The 25,807-nt window shown below is 35.7% G+C and overlaps 3 protein-coding genes and 1 long non-coding RNA gene across 6 annotated transcripts; 1 reads left to right on the top strand and 3 right to left on the bottom strand.

Moving 5' to 3' along the window:
• Positions 1-1,172: 1,172 nt before the first annotated feature.
• On the bottom strand, positions 1,173-3,067 carry LOC113335128. 2 transcript variants are annotated; one of them, XM_026581265.1, is made up of 6 exons: positions 2,696-3,067; positions 2,490-2,567; positions 2,296-2,378; positions 1,931-2,133; positions 1,649-1,732; positions 1,173-1,434 (listed from the first exon to the last, which is right to left on the bottom strand). In XM_026581265.1, exons 1-6 carry the CDS (start codon positions 2,965-2,967, stop codon positions 1,270-1,272), a joined length of 885 nt encoding a protein of 294 aa, XP_026437050.1. In that variant the 5' UTR covers positions 2,968-3,067; the 3' UTR covers positions 1,173-1,269. The 2 variants fall into 2 exon arrangements, with proteins under 2 accessions (XP_026437050.1, XP_026437055.1); XM_026581270.1 differs by having other exon boundaries at positions 2,490-2,564.
• Positions 3,068-7,036: 3,969 nt separating this feature from the next.
• LOC113335112 lies at positions 7,037-8,792 on the bottom strand. Its single transcript, XM_026581263.1, has 5 exons — positions 8,418-8,792; positions 8,205-8,288; positions 8,006-8,088; positions 7,718-7,917; positions 7,037-7,572 (listed from the first exon to the last, which is right to left on the bottom strand). The coding sequence occupies exons 1-5, from the start codon at positions 8,648-8,650 to the stop codon at positions 7,405-7,407; spliced, it is 768 nt and encodes a 255-aa protein (XP_026437048.1). The 5' UTR covers positions 8,651-8,792; the 3' UTR covers positions 7,037-7,404.
• Positions 8,793-11,797: 3,005 nt separating this feature from the next.
• On the bottom strand, positions 11,798-13,745 carry LOC113335095. The gene is made up of 5 exons (XM_026581262.1): positions 13,333-13,745; positions 13,143-13,214; positions 12,961-13,040; positions 12,474-12,673; positions 11,798-11,990 (listed from the first exon to the last, which is right to left on the bottom strand). The coding sequence occupies exons 1-5, from the start codon at positions 13,560-13,562 to the stop codon at positions 11,901-11,903; spliced, it is 672 nt and encodes a 223-aa protein (XP_026437047.1). The 5' UTR covers positions 13,563-13,745; the 3' UTR covers positions 11,798-11,900.
• Positions 13,746-19,433: 5,688 nt separating this feature from the next.
• Positions 19,434-24,271, top strand: LOC113311787. Of its 2 annotated transcripts, XR_003341610.1 has the most exons (5): positions 19,434-19,860; positions 20,025-20,116; positions 20,299-20,555; positions 22,504-22,833; positions 23,576-24,271. It is a non-coding gene; the product is annotated as an uncharacterized LOC113311787 (long non-coding RNA). The 2 variants fall into 2 exon arrangements; XR_003341609.1 differs by lacking the exon at positions 23,576-24,271 and having other exon boundaries at positions 22,504-23,381.
• Positions 24,272-25,807: the final 1,536 nt, after the last annotated feature.

Raw genomic sequence — 25,807 nt, 5'->3', positions numbered from 1 at the left:
TGCATTGTACTTGTCAAATACTAATAATTTGTCCCCATCAAATCCTATTCATAAAATTGAAAATTAAAAACAAAATCATAAAACTAAAATCATAAAATTAAAAACTAAAATCAAAATCAAATTCATAAAATTAAAAACTATATCAAAATCAAATTCATTTCCATATCCACTTCAACTGATTCTTCTTCTTTTCTTCTCAACTCAATCCTATAAACTAGGTTTTAGTAACAGAGGGTCGCTCAAAAATTGAAAATTTTGAAATCAAATTTTCAATTTTTTATCAGAATCGTTTAACGTTAATGTATATGTGATCCGATTTCACATAGAAACGGTTTATGTTCATGCCCACAAAAACCGATTGTCCTTGATATGTTTTCTGGTTCGAGAAACTTGAACTAGAATCGGATTACATTAGCACTTATAAAAACCGATTGTTGATGTATAATGCTAGAATCGGATTTTAGATGTGTGTCGAGTAAACCGATTGTTGTAAGAAAAATTTCTCAATTTTTCTGTATCTTTTTTTTGTTACAATCGGATTACATGAGCACTTTTATAAACCGATTCCTGTTATGCAATGTCAATGATCGACTTTTATGTGTGCGTCGTGTAAACCGATTCTGCTTATACCCGAATTAAAAATGAGTATTAGTATGATTTTACACAATTTCAAAACGAGTATGATTTCATACTCGATCTCAAAATGAGGATGAAATTTATACGCGAACTGAAAGCGAGTATGATATCATACTCATTTTCAGATCGAGTGTGATTAAAATAATTTTTGATTTTTTTTTTCAAAAATCAGTTTTTTGTGTACATGTGTAAAAACCGATTTTGAGTTTTTTTGTGAATTGAAAAAACCCAAAATCGGTTTATGAGAACATGAACATATATCATTTCTGGTTCGATTTTTATCAAAAAAAAGGTTATTGTTTTGATGATGAATCATGATTAGTTGATTTTTAATTTAATTTCACTAAACGTTAATTAATCACCCTGATTAAAACTAATTAATTAGGAATAAATTAGTCATTATGAAAAATAATTGAATCAGAGGCGTTCTATTTTATTTTTTAATGACTCTTTTTTGTCTTGTAGGCCCAAATTAATGGGCATAGGCCCTAATTTAGCGAGGAAAAATAAAGTTTTGTAGATTGATCAATTCTTTATTTTTTAAGAGTTAGCAACTTCATCATGTATAAAATTCTGATTTATTACAAGTAAAAATTATTTATTTATATCGGCAAAACTAATTAATTAAGCTGATCATTTTCTATTAGACGCTGCATTTTTTTGTTCTTGTTTTGCTACAGCTGCGGCTTCTGTTGTTTTGAGAAAATCCTTCGCATCTGTCTTTACCTCCTTGACTGCTGTTACTACTGAATCATGCTTCTTTGCCATATCTACCACCTTTTTCTCTACAGCTTCTGCCTGCATTTCAGTTTTATATTTCTTGAAAATGCATTTCAGTTTTATATCTCACTATTAGAATAAGAGCAATCACAAAATAGCTGTAGACCCAAGGGCAATATGTTTCTTGGAAATGCATTTCAGTTTTACATCCATAGAGTAGCACAGAACACGCAACTAATATTAGTAGATTTTCTTTTGTTTTCAGGATTGTTGGGGGCTCCTAGTACAGTACCTTTTGTTGTTGCTGGCCCTCGGCTGCCGCTGAAGCATCTTGCTTTTCAATCGCATCTTCTATCTTTTGTTCCAGCACTTTTCCCTGTATCATTGTAACATTAAATACCAGATTTACTCTTTTAAGGCTTTTGTTATTTTGTATACTCGTATACAAGTTACCAATTATTATCAAGTAAAAACCGGTTAACATTAAACACAGTTAACACTAGATTTAAAAAAGAGTGTAGAAACAACATGATTTCAATTAGGAATTAATTTAGTTAAAGTATTAGGTTTGAACCTTGTCAACGAGGTCTTCAACTTCCTCTGCAACTTTAATAGCTTCCTCTGCAACTTCATGGACAGAACCGAGTGCTGTTTTAAGTACACTACCTTCAGGTACTTTTTGCTCAAATTCATCGGTTATCTTCACCACCTCCTCCGCTACATTTTCAAGCTCCTCGGCAGCATGATCCACAATGTTTACCACTGTTTCTACTTTCTCTAGTGATAAAAAAAAAAGAAAAAAGTAAAAAAATCCAGTAAGTAAGATTAATTACTTATCAAGTGGATATATGCTTGAAGTGAAAATATATACTTACGTTTCTAAATCCAATTAGTAAGATTATCAAGTGGATACAAGCTTGAAGTGACGAATATACTTACGTTTAAGAAGCATTAATGGACTCATTTTGTTCTTGAAGAAAGGGAAAAGCATGGGTATTACAGTCCAGATGATCCAGTTAAACCTAATTTTTCAATTAAGATAAAGTTTAATTAAGTTTGATAATTGATGATTAATCATAAGTTGAATACAAATTTTAAAAAGGGGAGTTTTTCTTTATGTTAGTAACGATTACCATCCAGATTGAGGTGGACCAGGAGGGGTTGGGACTGGGGTTCCAGCCGGGAGATTCTCAGTTGCATTCAGTTCCCTACTTCATTAATTTCATAACCACAATAAAAAATCAATTAATTCATGTCAAAAAAATAAATAAAAAAATAAATAAAATAACAGATCTATTGGAAGTTATCATCAGAAAAGGAATTACTGATAATTTCATACATGTGAGTAGTACGTTTTTTTGGTTGTAATGATCTACTAAATAAGTAGTGAGACCCTGAATTTGTTGCTGACGATAATGACAAGAAGCTAACATTTTTATTTGTAGTGATACTACTCATGATCCTCATTCTGCATGGAAGATGAGTTAGACCACCAACGACAAAATTGGATGATGAAGAAGAAGTTCTATTTTGATGATCATTACTGATTTGGTTTCTCCTTATCTTGTGTGATGAACTAAGGGATGGGCGTGCACTTGGTGCAGAAGACATGATCAAGTAATTGACCTGATCAGAACTATAAATCTTTGACAAGACCAGTATTGCTTAGACTGCCTTGGACATATATAGCCTGTTCTAGTTGGTATACCCTGTTCTAGTTGTCTCATGGACAATATCTATCTATTGATAGACGCACAACTACTAATCTAATATGGAGTGTAACACAAAATCGTCATCACATGCATCATATATTCATACGTACTGTGCACATTTGATACATAGACCAAGTCTAATGGTTATGAAAGCGCTACCTAGGTATACCATTCTTTGACTTGGGGTTACAGTGGTTAGTGGGTACAAGACCACATAATAGAACAGAGCCAGAGGGTCCAAACCAACTAACCTCTTCGCCTACATGAGTTTTGGTCAATAATAATCGAGTAAAGACCATATGGTAACAACAATATTTAACGTGGGCATGTTTCATGTGCCGAGTGAGAATATGATTACGTACGATAAGTAATTAGTCCCAACTAAGAGTCATCTATAGTCTAAGATAAGGTTTCGATATTTATGAGATGGCTCCACTAAGAAAACCACTACATTCGCTTAGTGGTGGGAGTCGCCGCTACAAGAAAATGTAGCTATTGCTACACCATATATTGCCACACCTTCAATATAGGTGTTACAAAAGTAAATTTCTAGTCACGGTACTTTTCAGCTGCAGCTAAAAGCTATAATTTATTGCCGCAAAAGAAAACTTTTACCACACAACTATGACAACAATATGAAAAAAATGTGGCAAAAAAGTATAATCTCTTGCTGCAGCAATAAAGATTGGGTACACCAATATATTTCTTGCTACATAGGTTATCGTGACACTAATAAAAGTTTATGCCATAACCGTTGGATGCTGTAATATATTAGGTTTCTTGTATTGCGCGATGTCAATAGGCATTTAAGTAAAGTTGAACCCATCCCAGATCCAAGCCTCTAAAGAGGTAAGGTTGGATACAAGAAGCAAATATGTTTCTCCCTTCCCAAAAGCAGAAGTTGATCTCGAAATTTAGAAGTAAAAAGATTTTACTTCACAAAAAGTTCTTGTTTATATAAGTTAATTCGAAATTTATATAAGTTAATTTGAAACTGTCCAAACTAATTTCTGGTTTTCCGGCTTAATTAAGTTGAAGAATAACTTCTTATTAATTACTACTCCCTCCATCTCATTATTAAATGACCTGGTTTAAGTTTGCACAATTTTTAAGGCAAAGAAGGAAAAAGAGTGTTTTGAAGTATTTTTTTTTTGGCAATTATATCCTTATATATAGATAATAATTAGTGAAATTTTGAAACGATTTAATTCTCAAACTACACGACGGATGTTCTCAAACTTCATACAATTGAAATGCATTTTAAAACACCTACATAACGAATATAAACACGCCTATCAAATTATGCATATTCCTTATACTAATAATAATCAATTAAAATGATAATTTTAAAAATATCTCCTTATTTAGTAATATATATCATCTATTATAGGACAAAATTTATAAATAAATAGGTCCACTAATAGTGGGACAAATGGAGTACATTGGACTCGAAATGATACACATAAGGTCACTGTTCAAAAAATCAACCAAATATTCATTCTACAAATCCTAAGGAATTTCGGGTATTCAGCCAGGGAAGTGTTACAGTTGTTGCAGCTAATTGGTGAATCTTCCTACCATATTTGTAATGGGGAATACGACGTTAAACATTGGATTCCGTGTGGAAGTTCAGTTGCTAACAATTGATGATATTGATGGTTATCTAAAGCTCCTTTGAAGGTTTGTTTTCAAGTTTGGACTTTACATTATAGTGGGATACTACCATGGATTACCTATTGAGAGCTGGTAATTAAGGTGCATAATGCTAATTGTTAGTTGTATTCTTGGACATTGAGACAAATGAGCATTTGCTCTTGCATTACGCGCAATTATTCGTTCATGGTGTGAGTCTTACTTCTTTGATAGTTTTGAGCTTAGTTGGGTCTTAACTAATAAGTGAGGCAAACTCCTCGGGAGTGAGGAACAGTAAAAAAGTCCAACCAAATCTGGAGTATTTTGCCTTTGCTATTTGGTGGAATTTCTGGTGGGAAAAGAATGGTAGGCTTTGCAACAAGAAACCAAGATCCTTTAGATGAGCTACTAACAGTTTAACACTGACATATTTGGTGATGTTTCTCTGTAGACACTCCTTTGTAAGTAGGATGCTGCTATTAACTCCTTCTATTTGGTTGTAATTTTTTTTCTTGTCACTGTTTTTCTTTTCTTTCTTTTCTTTTTCTGAAGCATTTTGTCACTGTTTTAATGATTGTTATAATGTTTACCCAATTTGCCTGTCAATAATAATAATAGTAATTTGGGCATTAAGAAAATTCAAGCGTAACTGCCAAACCGTGAATTTGTTAAATGCAATCATCAATTCTGCACCCCATTTTAAGTTTAAAACACCCACACTTGGGAGGAGCCAGGAGGGGAAACATCTTGGTGTTATTTATGGTTAATCAGGTGGTTTTGTGTTGGGTGCATGGTCCCAACACCACGATATGTTTGCCAATCAAGAAAGTTGTAGCCAGCTAGAAACTTCATAATGCATCGCATTAGGCATGCGTATAGTGTTATAAATCTCATTCCATGACGTAAATCTGCATTAATTTTCATTTTCACATACGACGTACATCTGCATTAATTTCCATTTTCACATACGACATACCTCCGTCCCTTAAAAGGTGGATTCTTCTGTTGTCATTTCAAGCTTCCCATGGGTATTGCGAAAACAGAAAAGACATCACACGAAAGAAAAAGTTTTTATCCGGATCTGTTTAATCTCTAATTCTGAATTAACTATTGATAAATATTGCTGGTGATTAATGTCAATTAAATAAAACATAATTAGTCCTATGCTGAGGAAGAATTTTCAGTATCAGCGTGATACACGTTTCGAGTTAAACATACTATTCATGGGCAGGCAGGCAGGCAGGCATAGTGACAAAAGCAGGTGGCAATTTGCTGTTTCTACTGTCCTTTTTGTTGCGTACTTCTTCTCAGGATTCTCAAATGAGAAAAAACTTTCCTCTGGCGTTTCTTTTTTCTCTGGCTTGATAATTACTCGACTTGACTTGTATCCAACTTATAACTCATTTATATGTGATCCTTACATCTTCTCGAATGGTGAATGTGGATATTTCATACCTGGCATCACTTTTAAGACATCCTTTAGGTATAAAATCCTAAATATTAGGAAAAATAAATTTTATCTCCAACCCTTTAGATTATTTTATCTTTGTTTATTATTCTTAGGCATATAATTGGTTAAAATTATTTACATTATTGTTCTTATTGATTTTTATTAGTAAAAGTGTGATTAGGATGGGAAGACATCCTTTAAGTAAATGTCTAAAACTAGAGGTTCACCTAAAGGATGTCTAACTTTTTTTTGCCACCTCATCCCCATATCAATGGGTTGGAGATGATATTTTATACAGAGATGATAGACACACTGAAGTTTTACATTTCGTTATGTCCTGCAGGGGATCGAACGACCAGTATTTTAGCGTGTTAGCATCTAGATAGGGAAGGGCAGAAGTAGGCCCCCTTCCCTCTCACATGGTGGATTTGCGGTACTCTTTTTCCGGTTTGTTAATCATTTTTGTTTTTTATAAATATGATTGTGTATTTTATGTGGATTAAACTTTTTCCAACATGTTTTCTATCGGAGAAGCTCTTGTTCGTGAATGAATTGTGATAGGGCACATGTGGGTACATGCTCAGAGTCATAGGTGGACATTCTAATTATTTTTTAGTGCATCGGATTTGATGGAGATTATTGGGAAAAAAACAGTTAAAAACATGCTACGTCGTCACCAACGAGCAAGTAATGCATGATTTTCCATTATTTTTATTTGTGAATTTGTCTTAGTGTCACCGAGTCAAATGTGTAGATGTACTTTTGAATATCACCTTAAAATTCACATAGTTTCTTATCTGACACATACCCAAGTTAAACCTGAGCCAGGAAGCAAATGTTTCTTAAAAGATAAAACTCATTCAGAAAGGAAGTGCTGAGGTAGAACTTGAAAGAAACAACAACTATCCAAACATGATCCAGTTAAAGGGTAATACCACAATGGAAAAAAAAATCATTTCCCCTTTTACATGTTGAAACTAGTTACCGTTTAAAAAACCCCTGATCGTGCATGAAATCCAGAAACTTAAACTGTTTAAATGAACCATGAACCTTCCTGCAACTAAATAAGCTAGCCTTCACTTGAATAACCATGAACCTTAGCCCAGAAAAACAATTGGACGCCAGTGCAGCTGTGAAAGGCTTATAAACTCCTTAATTTTTTATTTTTGAGTTAGCGTCTTAATCATGTATAATTTGTAGACTCGCAAGTCTATTTTAATAACTACAAGGCACGTAGAAATAAAAAAACTAAGCCTAATCTTTTTTATGATGAGACTTATGATCCCTGCGTTCTTGATCCTTTGCTGCAGCCGCAGTTGCCTTTTGCAAATCCTCCATATCTGTCTCAATATCTTTGGCTGCTGCTACTACTGATTCTTGCTTCTCCACCAAATTCATCATTTTGTTTTCTATCTCTTCTGCCTGTATTTTTCAATTGATTATATATAAGTAGTCCAAATAGTTAATTTTATAACCGAAAAAGAAAAATTAGAAGAAAAAAATGTTTAGTACTTGGTTCAACTAACGATAAACGAGTCAACTTTACAAGTCCAAGTAGAGTGAGTACCTGGTGAGCGAGGTCATCGGCAACTTTAGCAATTTCATAGGCTTCATCTGCAACTTCATGGATATTATGCGCTGCAGTCCTGAGTGCACCTTCAGGAAGCTTTTCTTCGAGATCTTCTGCCACCTTCTCCACCTCCTCTGCTACTTCTTCAATCACTTCTGCTGCCATTTCCACGGTGTGTACCATTGTATCTACTTTATCTACAAAAAGTTTAATCCATCCTTAAGGTTGATTCATTCCTTTTCTTTTAACTTTGGCCTCGGATCCTGAGTATATAACGATACATACCTTTAAGAGTGCTAAACGGACCCCATTTGTTTCTCAAGAAAGGTAAGAACATAGGTACCAGAGTCCATAAGATCCAGTTAAACCTAGTTAACCAATCAAATAAGTAAGACTAATTAACATAAAATACTAAGAAAAATAACTATGAATGGATAACCAACAGAAGAAAAGTACTTGAAGAATTTAGGATGTAACTAGTTACCATCCTGGTGAAGAGGGAGGTCCAGAAGGAGGGGTAGGAGGTCCACCGGATCCTGATGAATTTAGGTTTGCATTAAATATTCCCCTGCGTTATTAATCATCAACTAGTTAACATGAATCCACAAAGAAAGACAGAAAAATGAAAAACGGAGGAATCGGTGGACTTCTCGTTAAAAAGAATAAAGCTATCTTTAGTTATGTTCAATATGCATACATGTTTTTAGTACGTCTGTTGTTTGGTTGCCATGATCTGTTGAATGAACGGAATAGATTTGATGCGTTCTTTCCGTTATAAATACTCATAGTTGCAGTCCTCGCCCTGCAAGGAAGGCAAGATAGACCACCAGCAAGAACATCGGATAGTGATGATCTAGGTTGGTTATCACCATGGATTAGTTTTTTTATCTGGTGAGAAGAGATGGACGAGCTTGTAGCGACTAGCGACATACTAGATAGATCTATTGATAAATCGATTTAATGTGTATATATACTAGTATATATGAAACTGGTGTTAATCAAATATCTGCAGTGGTAGAACTACTATTGCTATAAAATGGTGAAGTATACTTCGACAACTGAGATATATAGAGTTCCTATAGCTGTTGTGCTTTTTAAGCAAGAATTTAGTGGTTATATATAAAGAATGAACATTGTCTGTGTTCTGATCAATAGCTAGTTTCCAAAACGAGTATCACATGCATATGCATAATTATCCTTTGACGATATTATATGAATGGCTATGAGTGATCGAAAGATCTTTAAGCAACACAAATATAGCTAGGAACTACGTTTTGGTGTGAAACATAACGTACAATATACAGTATAGTTGGGGTTGTGATGCACATGCAGTAGCACAGAGGTGTTAAGGTTAATAGGCCAAGCATACTAACCTATGTGGTCAGTGTTGGTACAGCTACACTACTACTTACAGTTTCTTCCTTCGGAAGTGTACTCTTTCTTCTTTCTTTTTTTAATGATATGTATGGGAATAAATTCACCACATATTTGGCACTTTCCAAGTTAAATGAAGACGTAAAATGAGCTTGAAGGGATGTAGGAATAAGTATCGCAGAAACACAACAGCTCTACAGAGAGGCCAGAAACACATAGAGCTTGTTTGACAACCAGAAGTAGAAATGCTTTTGCTTCTTAGGAAGTAAAAATCATTCTCAAGAGTCACGTTCGTTTTGCTTTTAGAAACGGAAAATGGGTCATTTGTCCAAATATTTTAAAATCACGGTTCAAATGGACGAATAAAAAATAGTTCGGGTGAAATGGACAAAAAAATAGTAAGGATGAAACTGGATTCATCCTCGCTTAAATTTAAAACATAGTAAGGATGAAACTGGATACATCCTGTGTAAATTAAAAATAAGAAAAAATATTTAAAAATGGAAACGATAAAACTGGTTACATCATGACCATTTATAAAATTTTGGTCATTTAAACAGTATCTAAATCTAAATGTCCTTTTCATCTAAAAATTGTTGATTTTGGTCTTTTTAACCAATTTTGTGTTTTAGAAATCATTTAGGTTAACATTTCAGAATCAGATGCACACAATAGGCTAGCCGGAGCAATTAAATGGACCAAATAATAATAAAGAAGCTCTTGGTGAGTCATCAACCATGACATGGGGGGCAATTGTCCCTATGATATGCGTTGGCCATTCTACGGGAAAGAAGTCTAGTGTGAAACTGTTCAAGATAAAGAATTCAAAATCCACGCGTACACCGTTCTCGTGGAGCGGTATCTTTAACGCGTCCATGTGTGTTTCCATGGACCATGATTGTTTTTATTTGGCTGAATTGTAGTTTCATTTCTTTGTATTTTTCAAGCTGAGGGCATTGATCTGAATGAAAATATGTGTACGTAAAGACAATAAGCTAAAAACAGGAAAGGCTTTGCAAGTATCGTGTGACGAAAATACTAGCCATAAACAAACCCTAAATATATCAATAATTTTGTTAGATGTGATGAGATGCATGGTTGGTCCCCCAAGCTGGCAGGGAAATCATTTTGAGCCACATTTTGGGAATTACAATTGTAATTGAAGTTGAAAAATAGGGTTCGAAGTGATAACAAAGAAGTGGCCAAGGTGTCATCCTCTGCAATCTGTTAGAGTTTTCCGGTTTTGTTTTTCACACATTATGCTGTGTGTTTTGGCTCCGTTGCATAAATGCCATACACACCATTTTTAGAAGTCGTGTTACACGAGCGATAGCTGGGACCTGGCGGGTGTGTACATGTTTCGTATGTGACTCTAGTCTCGCCTCTAGTCTCTAGAGGTGTGTGCAACCGCGTTGCATCCGAGTGGTCCATGGATGAAAATCTTGAGATTAGCCTTTTATTTGAATTTACATTATTTTTAGTTTCATTTTTGGATCGATAAAGAAAAATATACACTGATTAATCATGCATAAAGTGTAATTCGAGACACCGGGTATTGATGCTAAGGCTTTGGTTTTTTCAGTGAAAATCTCCCCGGAAAATCTCGAGAAACACAGTCCTGAAGCCCATCTAAAAGACGAATGGGTCATATTAAGATTTTGTCTTTCGAAATTTTTCCTGGGAGGTTCTCACGGGTACAAGGAATTATGATTAGTCTTTAGGGAACTCTACGCATATTTCGGGATAATGTTAGGTGAGTCTGTGTGTCATAAAGAAAACTTATGGTCCCACCAAGAGCCTAATATAGGTTGGAACCTAGTGATGTATATGGTGATGGTTATCTGCCAAAATCGAATCGAACTAAACCGATTAGAAGAAAACCGAACCAAACCGAACCATGTACTGATGGTTGGTTCTAGTTTAAAAAGATAAAAACCAAGAGCAACGGTTTCGGATTTGGTTTGATGTAAAAACCAAATCCAATACCAACGGTAAAACCGTAAAGCCCATTAGCTTTGATGTAATTAATATCAACCATTAGATCTATCTTAGATTAACTATATTTAATTTTATCCGTAGGTTTAAACTACGAATATATATATTTAATTTTTTTAATTTTATTTAATTTTAATATGTAGTTTTATTTGTCAGTTTTTCTGTAACTATATTTTTAGTCTTTCATTTTTTTTGGTGTATTTTTTTTTTAACACTCAGCTGCATAAAACTGATAAAATAATGATAAAATCGAAATCCAATAGTAAAACAAAAAACGAAACCGTTCGTTAATGACACGGGAACCGACCATATACACCCCTAAGTGGAACCCACGCCGACCATGTACAATAATTTGGGCTTTGGAAAATCAAAAATAGGGAATAATAATTTGGATTTTCGTTTAAGGAAAAATCGAACCGAAACCGATAATGTACACCCCTAAGTGGAACCCACACCTTTTTTCCTCTCACGAGAAATTATCTGGAGTTACTGTTAGTTTTATCTTTAACAGCGTTGGAGTATGTGAATTTGCAATTTTTGAATTTAAATGGGATTCTATTTTCTTTGTAAGGTGCTTTTATCCTTTGATTTTTCTATCTCAGTAGACAATTTGTACATTTTCTTCTTTAGTAAATTCTTCCCGTTTGATCAAAACAAAAAAAATTCAAATGAGAATCTTGATTAATCGAATCATATATATTTTGCGTACATCTGATGAACTTAGAGATTATTCGGACTTTACAAAAGAATAAATTGAATAAGAAATGAAGATTAAGAAAAATAATGTTCCAGGTGAACGAGAGGCATGACATTATTGAGCTGCCTCATCTTCTTGTTTTTGTGCTTCAACAGTTTCTTTAGATTCGATTTTCTTCAGCAAACCTTCCTCAACCTCCACAATCTGTAATTTCATAATTAAGCAAGAAAATAAAATTTTAATTACTAATTAAATAATCAACAAGCTAGCTAAATAATTAGGTTTTATAATTATATTCAAAATCAACTTTTATGTAATGTTAGTTGAAAATACAAAATAATCTTATTAGAAAAAGAAACTACGTATCAAAATCGAATAAAAACCATTTAGATATGATTTCCCTGAAGATGCCATGGAATCATACAACTAATAACTTTTTAATTTTTAATTTTTAATGATAATTTATGATTAATTATGTTCTAAATAACATGTTAATTATGTCCCTAATTAATTTATAATTGATGCAATCTTGGACTAACTCAATAATGCATGTCTAGAAACAAAGGCCAGAAAACAAAACATATCACGTAAGTTAGATTAGGTGAAAAGTACTAATGTTTTTATTAAACTCATAAATAACGGGTTAGGTAATAAACAATAATTATGGTCATTAAGCTGATGAATTACCTTGTCAAGGAATTGGTCAGCTAAATGAGCATCTTTGGCGGCTTCATGAGCTATACTTTGCACGCATTCTATAGCACCCTTGAGGTGGCCTTCTGGAAGCTGATCAGCTACTTGATCTGCTACCTTCTCCACTCCTTCCGCCACCATTTCGATAACCTCAGCTACGGTATCGATAGTTCCTACGACCATGTCTACTTTACCTGCACATCGAAATTGAATGAATCAAGTAATTAGTCAAACTCACATATGTTAATACAAAAATTACACCAGATATATTCAAAGACAACTAGCTAGCTAGGGTGTGTACAAATGAACGAATGCGTATACGAAATCGAGCAAAAACAGAAAAAGAAGTCTCATATGCAAATAAGAATGTAACGCGTTATGCTGATTCCGTATTGTTTGCATGTACCCATGCACTATGGATTTACTTTGTAGGTGGGATTAATTAGTCCATTACTATTAATCTAATTTAACATTTACTTACTTTTCAGTGTAAGAAATGGAGATTTGTGCCTCAACAATGGCAAGATTATGGATAGGAAAGCTCCCAATATCCAGCCTTTCCTGCACAAGCGTGATTGTTTACCGAAATGATTAGTTAAATTGATTCAAGGAAATACACAATGAATCGAACAGAGCTAGCTAGAGTATTAAATTAATTAATACCAATTACTGCCTGAGGGTGATGGAGTAGGAACGGGAAGTCCTGGTTGAACACTGGCATAAACAGTTGCATCCCTGCATATCGAAAAAAAAAACACCTTTAATTAGTCGCTAACGCATTCAACATTGTATCCGAAGATTATAAAACAAGATAAAAACATATGGTATGCTGGAAGAGTAGTAAGATAATTACATCTTTTTGTATAGTTTTTGATGCGCCAAGGATGATCTTTGACTGAACATACTTAAGGGTAATCCTTGATTTTCCAAGAAACTAGAGAATCGTTGATGAGATAATGAGTTTTGATTGATGATGTTTAGAGAAGCAGATGCTTGAGGTTCATTATGATTCCGGTGGGCAGTGTTAAGGGTTAACCGGTTATTAGTAAAGTTATTCATCAAACTGTAAGAAATAGCAGCCATTATATTGCTTTGATGTTGATGCTAAAGAAATTTGATGTTACAACTTGTATGAAAATGGTAATTCTAAAGAAAAAATCAATGTAATTTTTGAAAAACGAATGAAAATCTTAATGAGCTTTTAAGACAAGTAATGGCAAGTGTTGATATATATATTGATTGGTTTTGGAACATGTAGGTGATGTGAAATTCATGGGATGAATGTTGCTTGATTAGTAAAAGACAACTGGTATGGTATATATCCATAGAAGTTAATATAATATCACGAAAACATGCCATATATCCTCGTGGTCTGCTGTGAAGCAGTCAGTATAACTTGGTCAACTGGAGTTGTTCATTTATTTTCCAAGACGCAGCAAGTGGGCTTTGCTTGTGGTATGGTTACCAAAGTAAAAAATCTTCTTCTGTTTTTGCATGAAAAGTTCTTAATTCTAGGTTTGGCAGTTACGGATATAAACCTAATCTTTTTCTTTTCCCTCTGCTTTTTTTTTTCTATATATATTGTTTTTTTCTATATTTTTTTTATGAGAAACGCCGATGCATTAATAAAAGAGAAAGTTACAACTTACAAACATGTACGATGGGTTCTTTCCTTACAATACTGCCCAAAAAAGAAGAAAAAGAAACTCAATCTTTCACAGGATAATGTTTAGCCAAACTAATTATATTAACCTATAAGGAGGGCATCACAATCTAAGAGACACAACTCCAACCATAAATTTATGATTAGATATTGACTGATAATTTCATTGTAAGCATAGATTTGAGTCGGTTAATATCCAAATTCTTTGCTTTTTACCAACTCTAGAAAAATGAAGTTGGGTTGTCGTATCGGAAAATGGGTCATTTGTCCAAATATTTTTAGAACACGGTTCAAATGGACGAGTAAAAATTAGTATGGGTGAAATGGACACTAAATAAATAGCAAGGATGAAACTGGATTGACCCTGACTTAAACTTAAAAATAGAAGGATGAAATTGGATGCATCTTAATGCAAATTTAAGATAACAAAAAGTATTTGAAAATGGGTAGGATGAAACTGTTTACATCCTGCCTATTTTTACATTTTTGTCAATTTAAACAGTATCAAAATCTAAATGTCTTTTTCACCCAGGAATTGTTGATTTTGATCTATTTAACCAATTTCGTGTTGTCGTGTTTAGTTGGGTTTGAGATTCCGCCATTTAAAAATTTTAGAAATTTAGAAATATAGAAATTGGAAATAAGTTTGAGTAAAAATTTTGGTGTAAATTTTTAATTCGAAAATTACCTATTGATAGGCGACGAAAAACTAATCGTTGACCCTAGAATTTCCATCAAGCTATATTTAATCTGTCAGTGATATAGACAATATCACTGGATGGGATCTCCACCGCTTAACACCTTTCCCATACTGAGGTTGTTGATTTTCCATGCCTCATGGTATGTTAATTGGCTTTTTTTTTCCCATGGTCCATAAAAACCGGTCTTGATACGGGCATTCAGAATCTCGAAATAAACTTTGGACTACATAGAATATTTTATACCGCGAGATTTAATTTTTTATTGAGGTTGCATTTTGAGTCAGGGAGAAAGTTTCGGATGGAAGCGTTAAGATTTTTCTCAGTGATAAAATATCCAAGAGAACACAACATTAAGTATTAGGACGGATTTTGCGACATGTTGCCGGTGTCACTGTAGGTGGTAAAGTTAGGTGATGATACCATTGATCACATTAGGGCCGGCAACATCCACTGGCCTCCGTGTTTTATTTGCGACTTAAACCACCTCACAGACATTTTTTTTAAAGTATGAATTTATTAGAATTAGACTGAGATTACACGAGGATACTTGGTACCCATAGAGTCTGCCATTACAATAGAATTGATAAACTGAGGAATCGTATGTTCCCAAATTGTCGTCGTGAGTCTCCCTATGGAGCAATCATCTGCCGCTCGGTTTGCTAAGCCATCTGCCGCCTGATTTGCTTCTCTGTAGACGTGGGTAACAATACATTGTTGGATTTTGGTGAGCCTATGCTTGATTTCTGCAAGCAGATCAGATATATTATACCAAGGGGGTGGGATATCCGAGGTTAGAAATCTCATTAAAATTTCCGAATCCGTTTCAAAATGGACTTTTGGCGATCCTCGTTCCGTCGCCGTTTTGGAGGCTATGTGCATGGCCCATATCTCCGCTGCAAGAGCTGTGGTGATTCCTATAGGTCGTGTTATTGCTAGGATAGTGTTGGTTTCATCATTTCTACAAATAATACCTACACCCGATATTCCGGGGCTTCCTCTTGCTGCGTCGTCCGTGTTGATTTTTATCCATTCTGATTGAGGCTTGATCCATCCTACAAAGACGACTGAAGTTGTTACTGTTCTTTGTGTCGGGTTTGCATATGGTTGCATTCCAGGGAGCACAGGTAGAAGGTGTGTCTGGGCCCAAGAATATTCATGTTGGAGCTTGATGGCCATTTGCATTACATTTATCGGATTTTGTTGTTGTTGGCGGTACATCACATCGTTCCTGGTTAACCATAACGCCTAAAAAAGGAAGCAGAAGGTTGTGATTATCGGTGCTGGCACTTTTGTTTGAAGGATTTCAGATATGGTTGTTTGGTGGGACGGTGAAATAGGTATGCCTTGCAAAGCGACGTGAAGGTTTCCTGGGTAGTTTAGTAAGAGGTTCCAAGAATCTATAGTTGTCCGACAATGTAGGAGGATGTGACTAGCTGTTTCGGGATTAGAATTGCACTGAGGGCATAGGTTGGAGTTGGTTAGATAAATGCGATGGAGAATGTTGAGGGTTGGTAAACCCTCATTAATTGCTTTCCACAAGAAAAGTTGAAGTTTTGGGGACATGGGATGTCCAAGTGAATTTGGATGGCGGGAGGGGGTGGTTTGGTGAGCTTGTGCAGCAGTGCTAATGAGGCGGTTGTATCCTGAGGTAGTAGTATATTGTCCTCTTTTGGAAAAAGGCCAGATGATCCTTTCGGGTTGATTGTGCTGGGGGATGTGGATGTTAATGATTCGTTGAATTATGGGGTTGGGTAGTAGGCTTAATCTTTCATGATCCCAGTTCTTGGCCGATGGGTCGATGAGGTCGGCTACTGATTGTATTGGATAACAAGACGTTGGGTTGATGGTATTTTCAAATTGGGTTATCCAATTTGCTTGTATAGGGGTGTGTGTTCCATTTCCTATTTGGTGGAAGAGGTGTTGCTTGAAATGGTATGAGTGAGGCCATTTGTCTCCATTGAGGGCTTGTGGAAGACGGTAGAGGAGGAATGTCTTCGAAAATGGGTTTTTGGTCTAGGTATTTTGCATTGTATAGCCTGGCCAAGATAGAGTTAGGGTTTTGATGAATGTTCCAAACTCGTTTCATGAGTAGAGATTTTTTGTGCTCCTTACTACTTCGGATACCGAGCCCTCCTTGTGATTTGGTTCGGTGTAGCTTGTCTTTTCCCAGCGGGTGGAGTTTCCTGATCGAAGAATCGTGACCCCAGAAGAAGTTTGTCGTGATACGATCCATTTTTTGGTGGACATGTGAAGGAAGGAGTTGGGTTTGCATGAGGTGATTGGCAGTGGGGGTTAGCGATGATTTTATGATTTCAAATCTCCCCGATTGGTTGAGGCATTTGGTCAGCCAACCTTTTGCTTTGCGTGCCAGCCGCTGAAGCAGAGGTGCATGTATGTGGCTCGAGGATCTACCATGCTGAAATTGCACTCCTAAATAGGTGGGGGGTATTGATGTTGTTGGCATATTGAAAGCTTCTGTTAACTTATCTATGTGAGATTGTTCTATCCTTGGGTGATGAATTAGTGTGGATTTAGAGTCGTTGATGTGCTGACACGCCGATCTACCGTAAGCCTGCAGCATAAGTTTTAGGTGATTGGTGCCATCTAAAAAGGAGTTTCTTTATATGTTATCCGTGTACATAAGGTGCAAAATTGGTGGAGCTTTTTGAGAAATGCGGAGCCCCTCTATCTTATTTTGTGCTTCGAGAATTCCAAAATTGGTGGAGAGTATTTCTGCGCAAATGATGAAGATATAAGAAGAGAGAGGGTCTCCTTCCGAATTCCTCTTGTTGGTGTTATGTAACCATGCGGTGTGCCGTTGATATTGATCGAGTAGGTTACTGTAGTGTTTGTACCCAAAATTACTTTTTGGCACGAAACACGATGTAATTGATGATTTGGTATGTATTTTGGGTTAGGAGACGAATTGAAGAACAAAGAATGAGACACAGGTTTTTACGTGGTTCGGCATGGTTTGCCTACATCCACGGGTGAATCCCCTTGGGGAGAATTGTTTTATTGATAATAGAATTACACTCTATTTTTCCGTATGAGCTAGTCTCCTTTATCTATCCCTCTTCTGATTTCTGCCCCTCTCTATTTATACAGTTTGAATACATAATTTCAATATAAACTTAAATGGTCATAACTGCTCATTCATGCCTCTTTATTTAATTGTGCATGAAACTGCACATTTATGCCTCCATGATGAATTGTGCATGAAACTGCTCATTCATGCCTCCATGATGAATTCTGCATGAAACTGCTCATTCATGCTTCCATGATAAATTCTGCATGCTGACAGACTGGATTGATGGTTGACAGTGGCTGGCGGTGTGGATGGATACTGGATGGCAGGCTGGAAATTGGTTAGCAGTATTACTGGCAATATGACTGAAAATTTGTCTAAAAGTGTGATGTGCATCCTGACTTAGATAGTTGACCAATGGTTGACTTTGATCGTTGACCGGGCGTTGACTTTGACCATTGATCGGTCATTGTAATACTGGGCAGGCTGGTGGGATGCTTTGGTTGACTGGTTAGCGGGGTGGATGACAGCAGAATAGTGGCCCAGTCAACATTCTGGCCCTATATGTGGCAATTTTACTCATGGTACAAACATGTAGATATGCATAGCATAGTATAATCCACGAAGTTGGGAGGGAATCCTAGCTGGTGAAAGCATGTTTGATGAAACCCCAGTCCAAGGAGTCATAAGCCTTTTGAATGTCTAGTTTTAAAACTATTTTAGGATCTTTCGTACGGTAGGATGTTCTGATGTGGTGAAAAAGTTCAGCTGCGGTAGATATATTATCATGAAGATCTTTGAGGAACAAAGGAACTTTGGTATGGGCTTATCAGGAATGGAAGTAGAGGTCGAATGCGATTGACTATTATCTTTGAGATGATTTTGTAGGTTACATTACATAATCCTATCGGTCTAAATTGAGATGGTTTTGAGGGATGTTCGATTTTTTGGATTAGGGTGATGTTAGTGTGATTCATGAGAGGGTGAATGCTAAAAGACTCAAAGAAACTTCGTACCATAGCAATAAGTTGTGGTTGGGTTTTTTCCCAGAAAACTTTATAAAACTTACTGGTGAATTCATCCGGTCCCGGAGCACGGTCCGATCCTGTGGAGAAAAGCGCTTGTTTGATCTCTTCAGTGGTAACTTCCTCTGTTATATTTTCACATTGTCGATGGGTTAACCTTGGTGTTATTGCCTGGAACAGGTTTTCATCAATAACTATGTTTGGAGCTGTGTACTGGTCTGTGAAGTGTTCAAGCATGATCTTGATAATTTCTTCTTTGTCGGTAATCCAATTGTTTTGATGATCCCGAATTTGCTGTATATCATTGCAACTTCTATGAATTGTGGCCTTGATATGGAAGAATGTGGCGTCACAGACATATGACCGTGCCCATTTCCTGGCCATTTGATAAGCTTTGAACCAAACAAAAAAAGTCTACATGCCATCAATACCCTAAATCCAATGGTCCATGAATATCTAAAGGTCAAATCTGAAACATTTCTAACCCTTAAATCATCTACTCCATATCCATAAATTCATAAGGTACCCTATGGAAATTTCTTCAGCGTTCCTCTGTTCCGTGTTCTCTTCTCTGTTTTTAGATGTCAAAATTTTAGACAAACTTCTTTATCAACAATGGGTTCTTCAATAATACCTGTCACGGATCTTAACACCATTCTTACTACTACTACTCTAATCATTTATATGAAACTATTAGAAGAAGAATATGGAACCCTTATCTTGTGTTTGATGATCCACTCGCACAATGATTTTTCCTCTCAAAATTTAAGTTTAAGAAGGTTTTCAGTATCGTGTTTGTTGAAGAGTTATGCTCCACCATTTCTCTTACTCTTCTGCACTACAAAGAGTGATTTACCTACTCGAGAGTCTGGATTCTTTTCATCAGTTTTATCGAGAGAACACCATCCTAATGAAGCTGCTTGAAAATTTCTGACTTAGTGATTTCAATTGATCAAGAAGATGAGTAAGTCTCTCTTTTTTTTCACTGGTTTTTTAGTAATAGCCTAGATTTTAAGGTAAATTCAACTATTAAACCTTGGCTTTCATCATAAATTAAAGAAATTCCAATCGTTTTACTGTATTGCTTTAACTGGCTAGCTCAATCGGGTATGTTTGTTGATTCTGCAGAACATCCAAATCGACTGAAATTGACTATGTTGTAAAGAGTGTTCCAAGGTTTCATTTGTGTACCACACTGAGCGAGTTTACCTTGAATATAGGTAATGTTATCATCTTGTTATTGGTATCATTTCTAATAGATTGGTTATCCAGATAATTCCTGGCTTATGGAGTCTCTTGAGCTTAAAATTAGGTTGTTCTGTCACTTATGTAATGCATTTTGGTTAGTCTTTTCTCTTGGAAAAACAAGTCTAATCGTTATCATGAATCATTTGACTTGCAGATCCTTAAGTCATACTTTCGGACATGATATAATGTTAAGAAGGAACGTGAGGACAATGATAGAGAGCATTTGGTGTAGAAGCCTGAGCAATTTTTCAAACCTTTGCAGCAATTTTTCAGTTCTCTGCGGGGTTATGGAACCTTAAGACAATTACTCATAAAACCACCACTCAAGAGCTGGGAGAAGTCAATTGATAATTGGAATTCAAAGATGTTGTCACATGTGGGATGGTTGGTTAAATGGAACTGCAGTAGCCAGTAAGTTTTCGCTTATATACCTCTTTGATTTGTTGATTTTGCAAACAACTTAAAATCACATGAAGAATGCCTGCAACTTCTTATTATTCTGCAGTCCTCTTCTGATTTTGCATGATCCTCTACTTCTAACAATCTCTTCTTTTAACAAATTTAAATTGAAATGAATATCTGCAGGCTGAGTAAGCTCTTTATGATTGATACAATTGGTGATGGGTATTGCACTCTCAGTTCTATATTACTTTCAGATTCTTCCATTTTTGCTTAAACATCTTTTCTGGTTTCAATTTCAATTGTTGAACTTTAGGGTAATGACATATCTGAAATGTTTGATTGTTACATTCATTTCATTATATTTCATCACCTACTACTCTTCATTAACATAATGTACGAGGTTTTCCTTTTGGTTGCCTAAGATGGTCATAGAAGCTGCTATGAAAATTCTTGCTTGCCCTGGTTTTGACTCAGGTGTCTGTTGAGTGCAAAATAGTTACTAATGCAATTGGAAAAAGTAGAGAGAAAGAGTAAATGGGTTCTCAAGGAGCTATTTAGAGTACTCGTTTGAGTTCTCAAAGTCGTGTTCATATGGACTGTTATTCACGTATTTGAAAGGTCATAACAAAAGCTATGCGCTTTGAAGGGTTTCACTTTATTTTCTTTTGGGAATATCCATAGGTAATTGTGTTTAATTTGCAAAGAGAAAAACCTTTCAAATTATTTATTTTCTTTGAGATGCACATATGAAGTTTAATTCTACTACGCATGCCTACATTTTCCTTAGTAGCATATACTGCCAGCCACTTTGGCAATGTAGCCTTACTCTGTAAGAATTGCTAAGATTGTCTCATGAGTACCTAATGGATAGGATTGCTTATCATTTGTTATAGGTAATGTTTTTGTTATTGGAATCATTTCTTATAGTTTTGTTCCCTAGATAATTGCTGGCTTGTCGACTCTCTTGAGCTTTAGATTAGGTTGTAATGTGATAGGTTTTGCTGTTGTTTGATTAGTATTTTATCCTTGGCAAAACAAGTAAGTGTTGTCAGGAATCGTTTTAATTGCAGAACCCTAAGTCAGGACGTTACACCAAGAAATTTTTCGGACATGACATGGTGTTAAGGAGCATTAGGATAAGTGATAGAGCATTTGATGTGGTACCCTGAGGGCCTGAGCAGTTTTTCAGCTTTCGTATGACTATTACTTTTAATAACACTACTCAAGGGGCTATGTGTAAGAATTCAATTGAGAATTGGAATTCAACTGGATGCTGTTACATGTGGGATGGTGAAATGGAACTGCAGACCAAAAGTGATTGCTTTTATCACAGTATTATTCAGTGGCTTATATACATAGATTTCTACCATCTGTTCCTCTTCTTTTTAACAAATTTGAACTGAAATGAACATCAGTAAGCTCTCTTATGATTGATATTGTTAGTGATGGGCTCTGGTTTCAATTTCGATAGTCGAACTGTAGGGTAATCAGTAATGAGATACCTGGAATGTTTGATTGTTGCGTTCGTTTCCTTCTCATCCATAACCTGCTACTCTTCATTGACATAATTTACTATGTACCCTTTTTTGGTTGCCTAGGCTGGTCATTGAACAGGAAATGCTGCTACTTAAAATTGTGCCTGGACTGATTTGCATCTAGTGTCTGTTGTTTGAGTGCAAAAGGAACTCAGCGGTGATAACTTATCATGTAAAGCCCATTGAAGATATGACCCCTGCAACCGTAGCATGCGCATAATGTACCTAGAATCTCTTTGTATCTACCAAATTCAGTTTCCAGACTGAAAGTACTAATACTAGTCAAGAAAATCAATCATTGTTTACTTAATCCTTTCGAATCTTTGCTCTTTTTCTTGGCAATTTTATTATTTTTCCTCTTTCTTGCAAGATTCCATTTTTCTAACCTTTTTATTTCATGTCTATCCTTTCTTTGTTTCCAGATCTCATTAATTAGTTTTCTCCGTGGCCACAAATGTTTTCCGTTGAAGAGCTTTGTCAGGTCTGTTGGCTTCTTCTCAGTTGGCTACATTACCCTGCAGTTGTACGATTAGTCTTTTCTTGCCAAAACAAGTTTTAAGCGTTATCAGGAATCATTTGAGTTGCGGAACCTTAAGTCACGCTGTTATACTCTGGAAACTTTCGGACAGGACATAGTACTAAAAAGGAGTGTGAGGACATGATAGAGAACATTCTAACCTGAGCAGTGAGCAATTTCTCAAACCTCTAAAGTCTAAAGCAATTTTTTAGCTATTTGCGGGGTTATGATACTGGTAAGACTATTGATTCTAACTGGATGCTATTACATATGGTATGGTGAAGTGGAACTGCAATCGAAAAAGTGATTGCTTATACACCTCTTTGATTTTGCAAACAGCTTAAATCACAGGAAGAACACCTGAAGTTATTATGCAATAGCTTATTAGACATATGTTTCTATTGTGTGATCCTCTTCTTTCTAGCAAATTTAATAACTGAAACGGCTATCTGTAAGCTCAGTAAGTTCCCATATAACTGATATGAACACTGATGGATATGGCATGCTCAGTTTTGTATTACTTTTTGTTTCTTTATTACTTGGACATCTTTTCTGGTTTCAAGTTCAAATTCGATTGTCGAATTTTAGGGCAATGAGATATCTGAAATGTTTGTTTCTTGCATTCATTTCATTCCCATCCATCATCTACTTCTCTTTATGTCATCCTTTTGGGTGCCTATGCTGGTCATAGAACAGGAAATGTTGTATTGAAATTGATGCTTGCACTGGTTTTGACTCAGGTGTCTGTTGAGTTCCTAAGAAACTCAGTTATTTCATATATACAATTGGAAAAGTAGTCTGAGTAGATTACCAATTTAAAACTTCCTGCAATTTTCATGTGTTAAGCCCAGTCACAAGATAGAGGGTTGGTCTTAATTTGCTTTTGAACCTGATTTTATTAGCTTTTAAATGAGTGGCACCAATAGTGTCCTTGTTGCCCATGGCTTGCTTTCTTATGACTCCCAAATAATTTTCAGGCATTGGCACATTGCTATTAACAACAAGTATTGTACTTGGAGCTTGGAAGAATATGGTTGCAGCAAGGCTGCATAAGGCGTATGTAATCCACTTGAATTTTATGCAACAAAGTTCACAATTACAAGTTCACAATTATGCAACTGGGAGACAGAATAAGAAATCACACCAAATACAGTTGTAGGAATACTTATGCAGATGATATAGGATCAAAAGCTCTTCGAAAGTCGAACAGAATTTCCTGCTTCGTCTCTACTAAGAGGTTCATAATACCCAACGTGATGGCCATCCAAGTGATCCGCAAGGCTAGACATACCGATGTGATGGAATCTGCAGACGAAGTAGATGATGGATTGGATTACTAGACCAAAATGAAAGAAAATTACCAGCAACACTAAGCATAAGATTCCCAAACTCACTCGACCAACCATAGCCAATGATTCTCCATTTACAACCAGCGAGCTAAAGGCGTACAAGTTGCCCCCGTGTTACAAATTTGTACCGGTATTGTGGTGATGAAAGAAATCCAAATCTTAACCTTAAGCAAGTCCTTCCCCTTCTTCACAGCTTCAATTCCTCTAATGTCTTCCAAAATCGATATTACGCTGGCTAAGTACCAATGGAGGCTGATGTAAATGGATCGGATAGAGTAAGGAATAAATAAAATTCCGGCTATAGAAAGCATGAGGAATAATGATCCAAAATCTTGTCGGACTGAGATAATCCGATTTAAAATTACCAATGCTAGAACAAAAATAAAGTTGTAGATAAACACTATCAAAACGAACCACAAGAAAGTGACAGTAAGTCTCTTCCATAGTTTAGGTACTACAGTGATAACGTTTTTGAAAGCGATTGTATTGTTCGAAGAATAGATACACGCTATCGTGTAAATAACAGCTGAAGTTGAGGGCAGGGAGAGAATAGCAAGAAAGAGCCAGGAGATGGCTCTGCATTAAGGTATTCAAGTTGAATCCAACTATAGTATTGTTCTTGAGTAGGGTGTGGGATATTTATATATGTGATAGTAAAATGATAGCTAAAGGAAGGATTAGAGCCAAGGCGATTTGAGAAAAGATCCTTTTCCATGATAGTGTGAGACTGTCACTACAAAAAAGAAGGGTTCTAGGGACTGCCACTTCTCAAAAAACCGTCCCTAGAAAGGAGCAGTTGGGACATTCCAACTTAGCCGTCCCTAGTGTGTGTATTTGGAACGGCTGGCAAAAAACCATCCCAATTATTAAGGATGAATTTCTTCTTCCGTCCCCAGTAGTTAGATTCATTCAAGGGATGGCATTATGCCGTCGGTAATATAACTATCTTACACCCAATACACAATAAAACATTCCCCATTTTTTACTTTGGTTATATCGTCGAAGAAAAAATTTCCCTGTGAATTAAATCTCTCGATTTCACCTTCTTCCTATTCTGCTGAAAAACTTCCCCTGTGACTTAAATCTCTCGATCTGAAGCTAAATCTCAGGTAAATTCGTTCGTGCTAGCATATCTCGTTGATTTGATTTTAGGGTTTGCAGGTTATGTTTTGAAAATCTCGTTGTTGTTTGTGGTTTTCGATGTTAGGGTTTTCAAATCAGAATCACAATTACAAGAGCACACTCTCCCTATCTCCGTCGATTTTGGGTTTGAATTCAGGTAAGTTCTTAAATTCACAAATGGAAATCAGAATTCCTTCAACAAATTAGTACTACTGATATGAAAATCTCTCTTATAGTGCCCTAGAAATGTTTACAAATAACTTAAATCACATCTTATTTACATTGATTTGTGTTAGTGCCCTAAAAATGTTTAGCAAACCAATTCCTCGGGTATCCTTAGGGCAATTGTTTTGTTACTGATGCTTCTATTTCTGCTTTATGATTGCACAATCATCCGAGTAATACCCTGAAAAAGAAACATTTTGCACTGTAGAGTCTAACCAGGTTTATTCTTCAATTTTGAAAGTTGTTATTGTTAGTATATACAGTCATGCATCACTTGGGATTCAGATTTGTTTGTGTGTGAGGCTATATGCTGAGCACAATATTTTTCTTCAATTTCCGTATATTCAGTTGTTATTTTTAGCTTCCATCATCTGTTAGTAGCAGGTCATGTACCTCTTTTTGTGCTAGAATTGCATCTGTTTTGCAAAACTTTTCTTATGATTGCAAGATTACTCGTGATTAATCTGTAGCTTATAATTTATTTTGTTTTTCTCAGACCTCATTGTAAACAAT

The sequence above is a fragment of the Papaver somniferum genome, chromosome 1 (genome assembly GCF_003573695.1).
Source record: "Papaver somniferum cultivar HN1 chromosome 1, ASM357369v1, whole genome shotgun sequence".
Classification (NCBI taxonomy): domain Eukaryota; kingdom Viridiplantae; phylum Streptophyta; class Magnoliopsida; order Ranunculales; family Papaveraceae; genus Papaver; species Papaver somniferum.
This window is presented reverse-complemented; position numbering and strand designations above follow the sequence as displayed.